Here is a 16109-nt window from a genome sequence, read left to right as displayed (position 1 = left end):
AATGCACTTTCTGCCACAAATCTCTCTCTCTCTCTCTCTCTCGCTCTCTCTCTATCTCTCTGTCTCTCTCACACACACACACACACACACACACACACACACACACACACAATGTAATTGCTTCATCATACTGTAAATCACAGGAGAAAATGAATTAATACAAAAAATAAGGATTTGTGGAATTAAACTACATATCGTATATCGGATAATGTCCAAATCTATATGGAAAATAAAATGAAAACTAAAACCCAAGAAGTGTACATTTGTTATTATATTACTAACAAGTACAGTATGAGAGTGCCCAAATCTTTGGAGAGCAATACAGCATGTTGAAGGGTCTGTGGGTGGTCCAGTCATGAGTGTGAAATGTTGCCATCCTCCTTGTTTGGAGGGGTGGTACTGTATATAAACTCCCAGTCTGAGATCCTGCTCCCATAACTGGATTTGGAGGGGCCAGCTAAGGAAACCAAGGATGAAGCTCCTTTTTGTTGCTGCCTTTGCACTCTTTGTGCTCTCTGCCTTTGATAAGGCTGACTCCTCAGCTTATGACAAAATAGTGACGCACAGTCGCATCAGGGCAAGAAAAGAGGGGTAAGTGTTCAGGCTTTTTTTTTTTTTTTACTACAGTGTTGGCATGTTTTGCTTTTTAATTTAATTCAGTTCTGTCTGTGCATGATTGTATGCCTCAAGTTGCAATAGAACATTTTGTTGGTGAAGATTAGAAAATAATGCAAGACATTTTTACGTGCTGGTCTTGATAATTTATATTATGTATTATTAATAATAAAGTATTCAGTATAAACCTACTGTTAATATGTTCAAACCAGCAGAAGTAGCTGACAAATAATTTGTTACATTTTACTATGTGGCCTCTAATTGTTTCATAATTTACTGGAATCATTATTTTGATTTCTGCAAATATCCAGGACTAAATATGAACCAGATTTTTTTTTATCTGCAAGTAAGTGTTTCATGTCTTATTCTGTGTTCATCAGACCTAATGTCTGCGCTCTCCAGCAAGTCATGGGGACCAAGAAAAAGTACTTCAGCACTTGCCGTAATTGGTACCAAGGGGCCATCTGTGGAAAAAAAGCGTAAGTGTGTTACTTTATGGTTCCAACAGGATAAAATGGTTTCCTATATTAAAACAGAGGTTCTCAAATACTTAATGTCAAGGACCCCTGAATTGATATGATTTAGCCCACTGCAGCCTGGTCGCCATGGAAAACATTGTCACTGTAAGTTTCTGCAATGCACAAAAAGCGTTGAAACTGGACATTTTCTAATCTAAAATGTTGTGAGTCTATGTGCCTATATCCGGATCATGTTGACTCAGTCCTAGATTTCTTTATTCGAAGTACATAATAACTAAGTAACCCTAAACCAAAACCTCACCCTAACCCTAAACCTAAACCTCACCCTAATCCTAAACCTCACTAACCCTAAACCTGTGATTGGGTTGCCCACAAACAATTTTGTGCGAGAGAGTGAAACCTATGATCTGAATAGTCAATCTTATACATTCTCTCATTGGGCTAACTTCGAGCCTGGAATCCCTCAAGGACCCTTGGGGGTCCCCTGACCCAACTTTGAGAACCACTATATTAAATTATGAACAGCTCAATTTAAGTGTCAAAGATTGACAGCTAATCTTCCCAGCAAGTTTGAAAATCCACATTTCCATTCAGTGTCTAGTTCTGGTAAATGCTTTATTTTTTTTACAAGGTCTGGAAACTTGGATGGTTTCGTAGATACAGAAGTCTGGTATCTTACTTTTAATAAAGCTGCAGCTTATAATCAAAAACACATTCATACTGCTGCCCTAAACATTTTGCATCGAAAAGAGTCCTATCTCTGCCATATACTATAAGTATTATGGTTATTGTAAGTCAGGAGTTCTGGTCGTTGTTGAATACCACTGCGGTGAACCACTGATTCCAGGATTGCAAATTGTCAAGCATATTCATGAATGGAAAAGTGAGTTCATCACAGACACACTGTATTTTACGACAAATATCTGTCTAATCTGTCTCTTATTGTTCCAGCCATCTCAGCGCTTTTATGTTTAAACATGGATCCAATCCATGCCCACACTTCCAATATAACACACACAGCTTACTGTTGCCTTGCACTCTCAGAAGCTGAGAAGTCCATGAGAAGTAAAAGCTGTTCACTAGACATATCAACGATTATAATGGAAAACAGAAAAACAAAAACAAAGAATGGAATGTATTTGAGCAGAACTCCCCATTCATGGCACTATGAAATTAACCAAAAGATAATGCTCAGAGCCATATCAATACATTGGTGCATAGTAAACTGTCTTGTGGAACATTTTATGACATGACATAATTGGATTACATGTGCAATTTGTGCATGCATGGGAATGTTGTTCCACCGTTTTTTACTGTATGCATCCAGAATGACAGCTCAGTTCATTAGCAACAGGTTTTATTGGGATAAGCACGTGTTTGGCAACGTTGGAGTGATCCACAGTGAAAAAACATGTTTTATAAAGATGCTGACCAATCAGAAGTTTCCATAGCCAGAAGGAGTCTGGGTTTCCTCTGTGTGGGAGAGCAATGTTGAGGGGGTTTTGCTGACTCTGAGTGATCTCATCCCAGTCTACCCCCAACTCTATTTAACTGTGGTTCAAAGACATCTGTAACAGAGTGGCAGTGAGCCATGACCTAGGAGCCTTTGCTCAGATTACAAGTCTTGATCTGTTTCCATCTATGCTGTCTGGCCCTTCTGAGTTGTGAGCTGTAAATGACAGCTACATTCAAATGATCATCCCACCTCGACTTGTCTCATTCATCATTCTCAAAGGCACAAGGCTGAAGCCTTTTTCCTTTACCCCAGACCATTCTCTTGCATAGATACTGTAGCTTACTTAATGTACTAATTATCTATAATTTGTATGTATCATCATATGATAATCAAGGTTATCTACATAATGTTGTAGTTTACGTTGAAGCTGTTTGTGTCTATAATCTGGTTAAGAGGTATCAGTGATCTGATTATTATGAAATAATAGTGATTCTGTGTTTTATTGAGCAAGTGTAACAAGTCAGATTTCAGTTCCCAGGCTCCAGCCCTATACGAACTGAGACACTGTTAATGCGATGCATTGTGAGTTTGCTATTTGCGACGCAGGACACCCTTGTACGATGGAGTAGCCTATAAATTAAGTATTAGCATCAGAGTGCTCCTCACATGACGTGACTAGGACAATGCAAAGAGGCAGAATAGTTGTGGTAGGCCTATACCAGTTTTATGACTGCTTATCTGTTTTACTGTTTTTTATTGTGGTTCACTCCCATGAATTACCTAGCATAACACACCTTGTACAGTATTGTTTCATTAGCATGTGAGCAGTTATATGAAACACAAGACATTAAATATTGAATTGATCTGTAAACCACGCTGAACACGCTTTTTTACAAATCTAAATGGCATTGCCTAGAAATTGTCTAGAAATAACAATACCACAGTTATTCTTAATGATATGCTGAGTTGGAAATATGAATCAGGATTTTCCTAGAGGAAATTTCATGTGAATTTCAGATTGAATTTAGGTAAAGAATTGTGTACGACTCTCCAGCTTGTATGCCTGCATGTTGCTGTTTTTTTTCCTTTTCATAACTTTGCATTAACAATAACATGGTATTCTCTGCACTACAAGTCCAATGAATATCACCGGAAAATGAAAATCTAAGAATCTTTGTATTGTTTCCAATGGTTTCTATTGAGTTGTGTCAGAAGTTATAGTTCTAGCATGCTCAGACATGCTGACCCAAGAGATACAGTTGTTTTTTATATCTATAGCAGCTGTGAGTTGGATTTTTCCATCTTCCTTGCAAGCCATGTCTGATTTATGGCAACTGTGTCCAGTCCTGTTCAGATGTTCTCTCACATGCCACATCTCTCTCTCCCGCTCTCTCTCTTGTATCAAATTGTCTTACTTTTCATTATATACGGTGCAATTATACTCAATTATACAAAACGTATGAAGTCTCACTCATAGGTGACTAGTATGCTAAAGTTGTTTTACAGTTTATTCAAAAGTAACACTGTTCCTGTTCAACAGGAAAATTTGAACTGGATATGACTGTCTATTTCCACATAGAGACCATCAAACTGTTTATGGCAGCGGTTGAAAAGTTCCATATTCTAACCAAAATTTCCGATACTTTGATTACACTGCACCATTTCAAAACCAAAAAGTTATGTCTCTGAGGTTAACCAAACCAGGGGCCAGGGGCAAAACTAATTGTTTACCATCAAAGACAACTATTTGGTAGTATAAACCCTCTACTGTAATGGTAGCGTAATCCAAGGGGCACCCCTTCCACTGGGATCTGGCCCAAGCCATCAGACCACATGCTTCAGCAATGAAAGACATAATGAGGAACATGTGGAAACAGAAAACGTGGGATCATGAAACAGTCAAGTCAGCAGTAAATTTAGATTTGGCTTAAAAAATGGTAGCTAGAGAAAATATTTATCGCACGGCTGTATTGTATGTGTAAGCTGCTTGTATGCTTGTAAACAATTATAATACCATGCTTTGTCATGATGTTTGTGGTTTCGTTACAGGACTGTGCTTTATGAGTGCTGTCCAGGATACATGAAGTTGGATGGCATGCGTGGCTGCCCTGCAGGTAAATGACGTAATGTGTTCAGACGATCTGGTGAAGGTTAAACAAGGACATAAACTTCAGCCAAAGAGCAGCCACTTGTAATAACTTAGACTGACTAAACTGCCATGACTAGACAACTCCGTATATTGCTTACATATGAAGATTATTCCTGTTTATGAAGAGTGAACGCAATAATTCTTATGGTACACTTACTCCTCAGTGGCGCCTATTGACCATGTGTATGGTACCTTGGGACTGGTGAAGGCTACCTCAACCCAGAATTATGCAGACATCTCCAAGCTGAGGCCCGAGATTGAGGGTCATGGGTCATTCACTTTCTTTGCCCCCAGCAATGACGCCTGGGACCTTTTAGATGACGTAAGCCAAAGTACTAAGAATTGTGTAGCAGCTCAGTGTCAGAACAAAACGTATTGACTTATTCTCTGGTCTTACAGGAGGTGAGACAAGCATTGGTCAGCAATGTGAACATTGAGCTGTACAACGCTCTGCATTATCACATGTCTAACAAACGGTTCTTGACCAAAGACCTGAAGAACGGCATGACTATCAATTCAATGTACAACGACCTGGGCCTCTTAATCAACCACTACTCCAATGGGGTGAGTATTTCAACGTGACAGAATATGTGTGGTAATCTAACTTGAAAGTTGAATTTGACTGTATATACTGTAGGCATGGACACCTTTTCTCATACTGGAGCAGTGAATTTCAGCAGAACATGGTGTGTGTGTGTGTGTGTGCGCAGGTTGTGACTGTGAACTGTGCCAGGATCATTCATGGTAACCAGGTGGCCACCAATGGGGTGGTGCATGTCATCGACCGTGTTATCAGTGCTGCCGGAAACACCATCCAGGATGTCATTGAGGTTGACGATGACCTGACCACTCTGATGGTGAGTGGGATTCTGTTCTATTCTTTTGATTCATTTACTATCTTTGACAGGCCAGGAGGCGGATGTTATCTTTTTACTCCTGCTCATGTGCGCAGCTAATCTCGGACACAGCTGGACCGATCGGCATCAAACTTTGCATGCACACTCCCAGTAGGCCAAGGAAGACACTCCACCCCAAAGTTGGTGCTATAACAGGCCGCTTTACGTTCTGGCCTATAATTGACCTATTGGGTCATACAATAAAAATCACCTGGATTCCTTGGATCGTGATGCAACTCACACTTTTTTCACCAAATTATGCACAAATGATCGCGTCTTTTGACAATGAAGGTCAAATAGGATTTCGGTTTTCCATACCGTTTGCCTGCAATTAGCCTCTTAACATTTTTGTGGGCATGGCTTATTTCTAACAAAAAAAAGCATAAAGTTGTGTAAAGTTTCACCGTATCCTATCTTACATTTGGGAGTGGCGCGCATGCGTGGCTGTGCCATAGACAGCCGTGTGTCTGTGTCGTTCATCCGGGTCCCGAGGCGAGTGCAGCCGACTACTGCCGAGCGAAAACGAAGCAGCGGCCATTGAAATGTGTCCATCTCCAAAAAAAAAAAAGAGGCGAGCCCTTGGCTTCAACCCCCGCTGTTGCTTTCGCTTTAGGTTTGCGTGTCGAAACACACACCGCTGTCGCAATGAACGTGTACACGCTGTACTGTCGAGTTAAAACCCTGCCTGTGCCTCTGCCCGTCTGCAACGGAGCAGCCACGCAGCAACAGGGTTTCCAGGTTTCCAGGTATCGCGCGACTAACAAGCAATGCAGACACACAATTTGTTTGGCTACTAGAGCCCTGTGCGCGGCTAGGGGGCAAGGCGCCCGCAGTGCGCCCAGACCTCTAGTGTTATACAATAGAAATGTTAATCCTCCCAGCCTGGCTGAGAAAAGCGCTCAGAGGAGCATACCTTTCTAGTTTATGCTTTTATTTTTAGTAGTCTTTATGCTCTATATCTGTGGTTCTCAATCACGTACCAGGGGTCCTTGAGGAGGTTCCAAGGGGTCCCCAGCAAAATTAGTTAATATCGCACCAAAATCACTTCAACCCTATGTACATCGGCTATTTGAAAATAGCCGATCTACAAGCTTGGTACAAACCCTGGCACAAATCTTTTCAGTTGGGGGTCTGCGGTCAAATAAGTTTGGGGTCTTTGACATGAAAAAGATTGAGAACCACTGATCTATATGACATCTCCCTCTAGGATGTGGCTACTGCCTCTGGCTTGATTGACAAGCTGGGTCAGCCAGGGCAGTACACCTTGTTCGCCCCCACCAATGAAGCCTTTGAAAAGCTGGGAACGGGCGTCCTGGAAAGACTTATGGCTGACAAGGACGTCCTCCAAGGTAAACCATGGGCTAGTCGCCGAGAATCACCTCTCTGGAATGCTTGTTACTCATTCAGGATCAAGCTCACACTACAGTTTAAACAGTGGAGGATAGAGAATTTAGATTAACTCCTGGGTGATGCCCAAACTAGGACCACAGTTATGTTTAATGAGATAACGGGACAGAAAAATAAACTAAATCGTTCTGTGTCCTATATTCAGGTCCTAGTAACCGACATGTTGGGTTTTTAGTTCGTTTTTTTCACGTTTCAGATTTTCCAATTCAAAACAGATGAAACTATTACAGACCATGTTATGGATTTGGCAAACTGTACATACCAAAGCTGAGTCAAAGCATGTGATAAAACAAATGGAAAGTCAGAAAAAGTAGACAAATTATTTGTCACATTTATGATGACAAATAGGCAATTTTTCTTGTTTATTGGAAAATATGTACAAAATAAGGTAATATTTGCAAATCAGGATAATTTGGTGCACACACATACAGAAAACAATGTAAAAAGCATCTGCACATTTTTATAATTTAGGATTGTGTGACATTGAGAAGCAGGAAACAGCTGCATTATTCGCCACGCCAGACAGAATGGCAGCAGTACAAGCCTAACATTTTTATTAGCCCCAAGATTGCCCTATACGATAAGATCAACCCATTTCACAAGAAAGCTGTGAGTCTTCTCACATGAGGGCCCAAGGGATCCAAAGGGCCTTCAGGTGGTTGGTGCTTCATATCCTGCACTTGAACACTGGAAAGGACACAAGGCAGTCAAACCTCCAACAGCCCTTCTCTGACTGACAATAACATATAATAATAATAATAACAATTTACAAAGATCATAACAGGCTCTGAAAACAAGAACATAAAGTCATTAAATGGAGGTCAAAAAGAATTGGGGAGTTGCCCCGAACAAGGAAGGAATAAAAGCATAAATAAAAACAAAACTGAAGTAAAGAATTATTACAGAAAATAAATAACCAATACATAATTCTTCCACATCTCACCCATTATAGTCAAAGCCAACCTCTCTTTCTACAGTGTATGGTCCAAATTCCTGCAAAGGCTAAAGACAAGACTACATGTATCTTTCTTTCTTTTTCTTCCGTAGCTCTGCTGAACTTCCACCTCCTGAACTCAGTCCAGTGCTCCGAGGCCATCATGGCTGGCACCTCCTATGAGACCGTGGAGGGGAACAACATTGAGATTGGATGCGATGGAGACAGCCTCACTGTCAACGGCATCAAGATGGTGTTGAAGAAGGACATCGTCACCACCAATGGTGTCATCCACCTCATTGACGAAGTGCTCATGCCTGACTCAGGTTAGGATTGTGTATTTGGGTGTTTAGTTAATGGGCACTGTATGTACAGCATTTTGTTGGGCATATAGAAATCATGCTGTTTTACTGTACGTCTTGAACAAAAAAGAAGAAAAGGCGAAATAAAATATAAATCATGAAAAAAAAAAGAATCATGCTGGACGGAACAATCTGATATTAATAGTTTCTGTGTTTCCTGTGCCTTCAAAGCTAAACAGGTGATGGAGCTGATCGGCAGTACCCAGTCCACCTTCGGTGACATGGTATCAGAGTTGGGCCTGGCCGGTGATATGATAGCAGATCAAGAGTACACTTTGCTGGCTCCCCTGAACTCTGTCTTCACGGGTGAGTCAGACAGCCATATCTGTCTAATGTGAGAATATACAGTACATGTACCGTACATGCAATACAGCTTTGCTGTAGCTTTACGACTTGGCAGAGTGAATACACTCGTACCCACTCCCCCAGGGAACATACCTACTGTACCATCCAAAAGAAGTGAGTCAAGAACTCTCAACACATGCAATTAATTGAAGGGGAATACATTAATCATCAGTGGCGTACATTTCACCATTTCGCCAAAAGCAGTTAAATGTATTGGTGTAACTGCTAAAAGCCTCCCTATCCTGAAACAAGATTTGTGGGCTGCTGAACATGTTCCATGTACAGAACAGTACAGTAAATCAGATTGCTTAAAAGCAGTAAAGTCTGCCCTGAAGGTCTGTTCTCTGCTTGCCACTGCTGTTTTTGTAAGCTTCCTTTAATCGTTCCCCAAAAGATGACGAAAGAAGGTATGAAAGGCATTTGAATCCAACAGAAAGAGGAACTGGGTCGTCCAAGATTTCCGCTTCTAATATGATTAGTAATATTGCACTATAAACAATAGCCTATTATTATACTTATATTATTTATTATATTATAAGTATTATTATAATTGTTATTATTAGAATTAGCAACAGCAAACATGTAAGGTTGGGTCTTTTTTCAGATGAAGTAATGTCTATGGATCAGAGGCAACTGAGGCTCATCTTGGAGAACCACGTCTTGAAGAATAAGGTTGTTCTGGGTCAACTGTACAATGGCCAGCGCCTGGAGACCCTGGGGGGAAAGTTCCTGAGGGTCTTCATCTACCGCACTGTAAGCCCTCTTCATTTCTCTGAAGTGATGCCCAAATATAATTTCAGGTCACCATTAAAACAAAGCACAAGAAACATCCCTTTCAGATAGCTGTACATAAAAAAGTGGGTAGTTGATGCAGCGTGACACCTCATTTTACAGTAATCAAATGAAAATACAAGTATTTTCAGGTCACAAAAGTACAATTAATAACATTGTGTTTTTATTGTTACTTCACCTTGAAGAAAAATATGCCTTTTCTTCTGAAATTATTTTAAGCTTTTAATGTGCTGAAGGGACAATGTTTATTTGACACTTTCATGGACCTCTGAATTGTTTCTGCAGGCCGTTTGCATTGAGAATTCATGTCTGATAAGAGGCAGCAAAGAGGGCAGCAATGGAGCCCTTCACCTCATGAGGATGTTTATGAAACCGGCAGAGAAAAATATGTACCAGATTCTGAGCGAACACGGTGGCTTCCAGTAAGTATGGAGGGATGACGATAAAAGTGGGCAGGAGAATTAAAATATAGCATTATACTCAAACCGTATGTTCTCTTTATTTCATGTAATACGTACAGCTTAAAATTGGAATAGAAAAGTGCCGGTCTTGCACTGTCTCAGGTTTCTGTGACAGCCAAGTGACAGCCAAGGAACTGTTTTCTTCTCTGTGCTATAGGATCTTTTTGTCCCTGGTGGAAGCTGCTGGCTTGACTGACCTGCTGAAACAGGATGGAGAGTTTACCCTGTTTGCTCCGAGTGATAAAGCTTTCGCTAGTGTGAGAGAGAGGGATTTGGACTTATTGAGAGGTTAGTTTCCCGGACTCTTTCCAGTTCTTCGTTGATTTAGTATTGTGTTTATTTTATTTATTTATTTATTTTACGGCTCTGTGGGAGTCTGGCCGTCTATAAGAGGGTTGGTCTGTGTGTCTGTCTGGATCTAAAATCAAAAACTGCTGGACCAATTAGCGCCAGATTTCTGCCACTGCCAGTAGGCCACATAAGTACCTCCATTATTTCTTTGTGCTGTGTTTTATATGTTTTGTACATATTACATTTTATGATGAAGTCTCTGACCGGGCTGAAGCCTTGCCCAAATTTGGAATCATACATCATAGATATGTCATAGAGTCGAGTGACATAGACGACTGACGTCATAGATGACTGGACAAATGAAGTCTGAGATCCACATTGGGGTCACGTCATTCCCATGTGGATCCAGAGAATTGATTTTTATCATTTACTTTTACAGTTGGTGTTTATGTCATGATTTGTGAATTGTTTACAATTACATTTTTCAGCTGACACCAATGCCCTTAGAACCATCTTGCTGTATCACTTCAGCAACGGCATATTCATTGGTGGAGGTATAGAGACAGGAGTTACAAACCTTCTCAAGTCTCTCCAAGGCAGTAACCTCAGATTGTTGTTTGTAAGTATGTTGTATGTCTGTTTTAGAAATGAAGAATGCAGAATAAGATCTCTCTCAACTAGAACAGCTCAAGTCTTGCCTTTTTTTTTTCATACTACACATGTGAAGTTGTAAATAGCTATTAATTTTAAACCTCATGAAGCCTCATGAAGTTTTTACAAATATCAATATTTTTCTTCTGTAATATCTAAAGTGATCGTTGAAAATAGAAATAAGAATAATAACACGAGATGAAATCTGTTGCCAATAACTAAATGAGTAGGGGTTACCTGGTGGTGCAGCCAGTTAGTGCACTGACCACATGTTCTTTGCAGGATGTGAGGTTGAGAGTATGATTCTGTTTCCTGTCATGTCTTGCAGTTCTAATGCATGTTTAATCAAGAAATTCAACCCCCATGTTCTTGTCCATAATTGTTTTAATTATTTCCCTCAGGCAAACAGCAGCCTGCTGGTGAATTCTGTCCAAGTCCCTGAATCTGATATCATGGCCACCAATGGAGTCGTACACTTCGTCAACAGTCTTTTGTATCCCGGAGGTACGATTTTCACTTGGAACTTTTTCTTTCCTTTTTTCCTGTGTAAACCTGTCGAGGATGCTTTGGGAGCTGTGTTTAATTACTGGATTAAAGGATGATTATACTTGGTTGCGTGCTGGTGTCACACATTGAAAATGTTGGACATGTCTTTTTACCATTTTCAGTGCAATACATGGCACGCAAAACAAATTACAGACATTAGTGTGGTTAACGCCCTGTGCTTTAATCTAGATATCCCTGTTGGAAGCCAGGATCTTCTTGGGCTATTTAAGAAGCTCATCACCTACATCCAGATCAAGGTAAAGTTCACAAAATGTTGCATTGTTGTTAAAGAGGTTGCTTTATCATTTTCAAATAGGCCTAGATATCGCTGGACTGTAAAGATAACAATTCCTGTGATTACATCTGCGATACAAGAAAAGATAATGCCTAAATATTTTTTTAAGTACAATTTTAGGAACTTACGCTATGATTTTGAACTACTGTGCTATAGCCTACAACATTGGTTTGCCTTAGTGCTAGTTGAGGAGTCCATTGAAACACAGTACAGTAACACTTCTTACTATAGTTGCTCCCTTTGCATTTGGGCAGTTGTCCAACAATATTTATGTGCATTATTATGCTATCCAGACATACAATAAAACTTAAGAATTGTGAACTATGCTCCAGAGAATCCTGCCATAATGAATTCTTATGTTTTATTTGCAGTACATTTCAGGATTCAGATATCAGGAAATCCCCCTTACGTTTATGAGTAAGCAACAATATATATATATATATATATATATATATATTTATAGATACTATTTAATGCATTTATTTTTACCTTTTTTTTTTACATATACAATGGACTTGTGTTTAACTGGGCATACAATACATACTCTAATAGCCATGAACTCTTCTATATCTCTCGTTATTAGAAAGGACCGTCACTCGTGTCATCCAGGAAGGTACAGTAATAATGATTAATGAACATAATTATTGTGTAATTCATCATCAATTAGTTTCTTCAAATAATGTTTGTGTGAGAGAGGCTGAAAGTTTGGCAGAAAACAAATGGGGAGTGACATTTGAGTTGAAACGGTCATTAATCATGATGAAATGATGTTATTCACATAACACATAACACATGCAGGCATGTGCATGCAAACACATGGGGCTCACAATATAAATCTCATAATATAAAGCTGAGGTTTAAAAAAATAAAATAACAACAACCACAAAACAGTAAGAGTCCTTCCATTCAGGAATTAAACGTTTTGGCAACCTATCAGTACTCTGGGAGAAGCTCCAAACGGCAAAACAAAGTGACCTTTCAAAGGTGTAGATATAAGATGTAAATTATCTGATCATAAATTACATTGTTGTCTTTGAAAGGTGCAAATATGAATTTGATTATGAAACACGTCGTCTTTGAAAGGTGTAGATATAAATTATTTGATTTATTATGAGTCACATTGTTGTGTCATGTCGTCATGTAGTTTCAAAGCCAGTGAAAGGTCCATATGTCATTTTATCAATCATCTTCTTTCTCCTTGTAGCTCCTGACACGAGAAAAGTAACTAGGGTTATCCAGTCGCAGCCCACCTTCACCAAGGTTACCAGGGTCATTGAGGGACAACCATCTATCACCAAAGTCACCAGGGTCATTGAGGGACAACCATCTGTCACCAAAGTCACCAGGGTCATTGAGGGTGCTCCAATCTACTCATCAGTCAGCAGGGTTGTCTCAGGAGGTAAATAACGTTTACCTGTACTTGAACTTATACAATGTTAGAGTTATAGGATTTGCCTAAAGTAAGTACAGAGAGTAATGCTATGTAACGCTGTCTTCCCCAGGCCCTCAATATTCTGTTGGCAGTAGCACTACTAACATCGATGTGGAAGGTTAGTAAACGTAACCATTGCTGATATTTTTGTTAGATTTAAAAACGTAAGCATTTGGCATGTTTGTTGTAGTTAAACAATAAATAATTATTACTTCTCTCCATAAGGAATTAACCTCTCCCATATCGAGGGGGACTCTGGGATGCTTGGACATGATGACTCTGCGAAACTTACCAAACTCATCCAAGGTGAGAATCTCATCTTCATGTTGCATGTGCATCTTGTTGATTGGACAAAAAACGAGTCATGATATGACTGATATGTCTCTGTTTGCCTATAGGAGGTAATCCAAGAAGGGTGCCTGTCCGAAGACCAGGTAAAAAAAAAAAATCCAGTCATTGTCAAACCTTTTAATGTTAATTGTTAATGTCATCGGAAATGATAACGGTATATTGTTTTATCTATTCTCTTTGTGACTAGCTGGTATGAGGAGAAGAACTGATGAAAGGAGAGAGCAGTGAACAGGGATACACCGGAAGACAAGGATAGACTCTACACAAGATGTTCACAGCGATCATACAAATTGAGAATTTTTGTTTTTCAAATCTGAAAGAATACGTTTAAGTGACATACGTACATCAATTTTCATAAACAATTCAATGGTGCTTTCCAATACATAATAATATTATGTATGTACGTAATATGTATGTGTCAAATTTTGAGGGTGCAATGGTGATGAAAGAGATTATGAACTGTCAGTACCTGTAAATAGTGTTCAAATGAGGGATTTTGCAAGACTTTAAAGACAAAAAGCAAGTCAGGGTAGAAATAAAATATTTCAAATCCAAGCTCTTATGGTGGCAATGAATTATTTTAAATTCTAAGCCATTATTTTTTCCTTTGCTAGAGGTGAATGTTGATGCAAGCTGGTTTTTACAAGCTGTTTTGGAATATTTTATCTAATTTTAAGGATTTTGTGTTGCACACACTGCAAAAAAGGTCACTGTTGTTTTCAGACTTTATAACTTCATTCTTCTTCTTGTGTTAAATGTTAATTTCAACATTTTAATCTTAAATGTTTGTATTTTGTCAGATTTTTGTTTGTTTTGTTAACCCAGTCTCACCGTAGTTCTACATTTAGTTCAATGTATCCAAATGCAACTGGATTCAATTCTTTGTATTTCCAAAACATTTTCCAATAAAGTTTATTATTTGATATAAAAATGCCAACATGAGAGGAACTTTTAAGGGACATAGTTTAGGAGTAATTTCCAGTAAGGCTGAACATAATTCAGCAGTTATTCAGTTCTGTGAAAATGTGTATTATGATTCTTCAAGACAGTCAATATGCAGAGCAGTTGGTGTCTTTAATTGAGTTTAGTGTATACAATGTTGCAAAATCATTTACTGAGCAAGGGAGTTTAGGTCAAAGGAGTTTGAAAGAAAGAAAATAAATGGCAGTCGTTATTTACACTAAACAATACAAAATGTCTGTGTTTAAATTTTTTAAATAAAAGCTCTGTAAAACAGCCAGTCAGTGTAATCTATCACTCCTTTTAAAAGTGGTGGCCAATATTTTACCAGGGCTCTTTCTACGTAGACATTTGACAGTTATGGCAGTTTTGAAGTGGAAATTATGTTAAATCTAAAACAAATGTTTTCATCTGTTTTAATGGTCTGAAAGGACTCCCTTCACATTCTTTGAGCATGAAGCACCTCTAAATGATGGTCAATGAAGCCTTGATAATAGTACTGAGAATATTTAGTTCATAGTAAGACTTAGAGACCTAAAGCGTTAAAGCACAACTTTAACTTTCATGTGCACCTTCAAATACTTTTGTAGTTCACTGTTATGTGAAACGAGCAAGAGAATCTCTTCTCTGTGGTATTTTCCCTCATGCCGTGACTGCAGATCTTAGTACATGAACACTAATGTCTAAATTATGCTACGTCATACGACAAACCAAAAATAGCCGATTTACAAGCTCACAATGACTTGTAAATCGGCTATTTTTGGTGCAATCTACACCATCATGGGATGAAGTATACAGTAAATTGGGCTTAAGCGTACATTTGTCAGCATACTGTATAGTGAGTCGAAATGCTAGTCCTAAGGTTGTAGGGAGATTTACTGAGTTGGCATGTGTAGACATTGGAAGGTTCTAACTGGGGACTGGCTTCAACCACTTACTGATGGAGCCCATGTGTATTGCAAAGTTTATGGCCTTTTGGATGGGTTAAATGGGGTTGAATGTATCAGTAATGAAATGAGCCTGCAATGCAATACATAATATAACGCAACACTAATTATTATACATTTGATAGTAAAACTATTTTAGAAATCTTTGATATTTTTCCAGAATATTCTGCTGGCTTTTTACTTGCTTAGGATGGCTGCAAAAAAAAGACTTCCTAATACCAAAATGATATTTAGATCAAGTGATCATCACTCACTTCATCATTTTAATCTACACTGTGCCTCAGTTATAATGCAGATGCGTGTTTTCCATATGTGGAAACTGTCTGTTTATAAAATCAGTAGCTTGTGGAAACTCTTGTAAGTGAACAGAAAAGGAACTGAGAGGGAAAAGCATTTGCAGGAACAAAATACATGAAAAATGGCATTCATGGTTCTATTAAAACCTAATAACATGCTATAACAAAAGTAGAATTGTATTTTGCACCTTATTACATTTGCTTCAATACCAAACATCTGTTATTTCAACTATCACAAAGGTAGGTCACAAAGTAGGTTTACAATAAAATACTTTTATTGTATTTATTAATTATAGGGTGCCTTTGAGTTCACTCTATGCAAATCTTTCAAAAGCTTGTGAGGGCTTCACTAGCTGGCAACCTGCATGAAGGGCTTTCTTTGCATGTCACTGCAAAGAAAATCTGCTTTGTGCAATTTGGCATTTTACCAATGAAAATAAATCT

The 16109-nt window shown here is 38.8% G+C and overlaps 1 protein-coding gene across 4 annotated transcripts; it reads left to right on the top strand.

Moving 5' to 3' along the window:
• The first annotated feature begins 449 nt into the window (after positions 1 to 449).
• Positions 450 to 14702, top strand: postnb (periostin, osteoblast specific factor b). Of its 4 annotated transcripts, XM_080427815.1 has the most exons (23): positions 450 to 591; positions 996 to 1094; positions 4600 to 4664; positions 4864 to 5021; positions 5099 to 5263; positions 5410 to 5556; positions 6803 to 6944; positions 8050 to 8262; positions 8470 to 8604; positions 9248 to 9396; positions 9721 to 9857; positions 10054 to 10184; positions 10676 to 10806; positions 11240 to 11342; positions 11574 to 11641; positions 12051 to 12096; positions 12263 to 12292; positions 12884 to 12969; positions 13009 to 13078; positions 13182 to 13229; positions 13337 to 13417; positions 13510 to 13545; positions 13650 to 14702. In XM_080427815.1, the coding sequence occupies exons 1-23, from the start codon at positions 473 to 475 to the stop codon at positions 13688 to 13690; spliced, it is 2400 nt and encodes a 799-aa protein (XP_080283941.1). In that variant the 5' UTR covers positions 450 to 472; the 3' UTR covers positions 13691 to 14702. The 4 variants fall into 4 exon arrangements, with proteins under 4 accessions (XP_080283941.1, XP_080283942.1, XP_080283939.1 ...); XM_080427816.1 differs by lacking the exon at positions 12263 to 12292; XM_080427813.1 differs by having other exon boundaries at positions 12884 to 13078.
• Positions 14703 to 16109: the final 1407 nt, after the last annotated feature.

This window comes from Gymnoscopelus braueri (genome assembly GCF_963280865.1).
Source record: "Gymnoscopelus braueri genome assembly, chromosome: 5".
Lineage (NCBI taxonomy): Eukaryota > Metazoa > Chordata > Actinopteri > Myctophiformes > Myctophidae > Gymnoscopelus > Gymnoscopelus braueri.
This window is presented reverse-complemented; position numbering and strand designations above follow the sequence as displayed.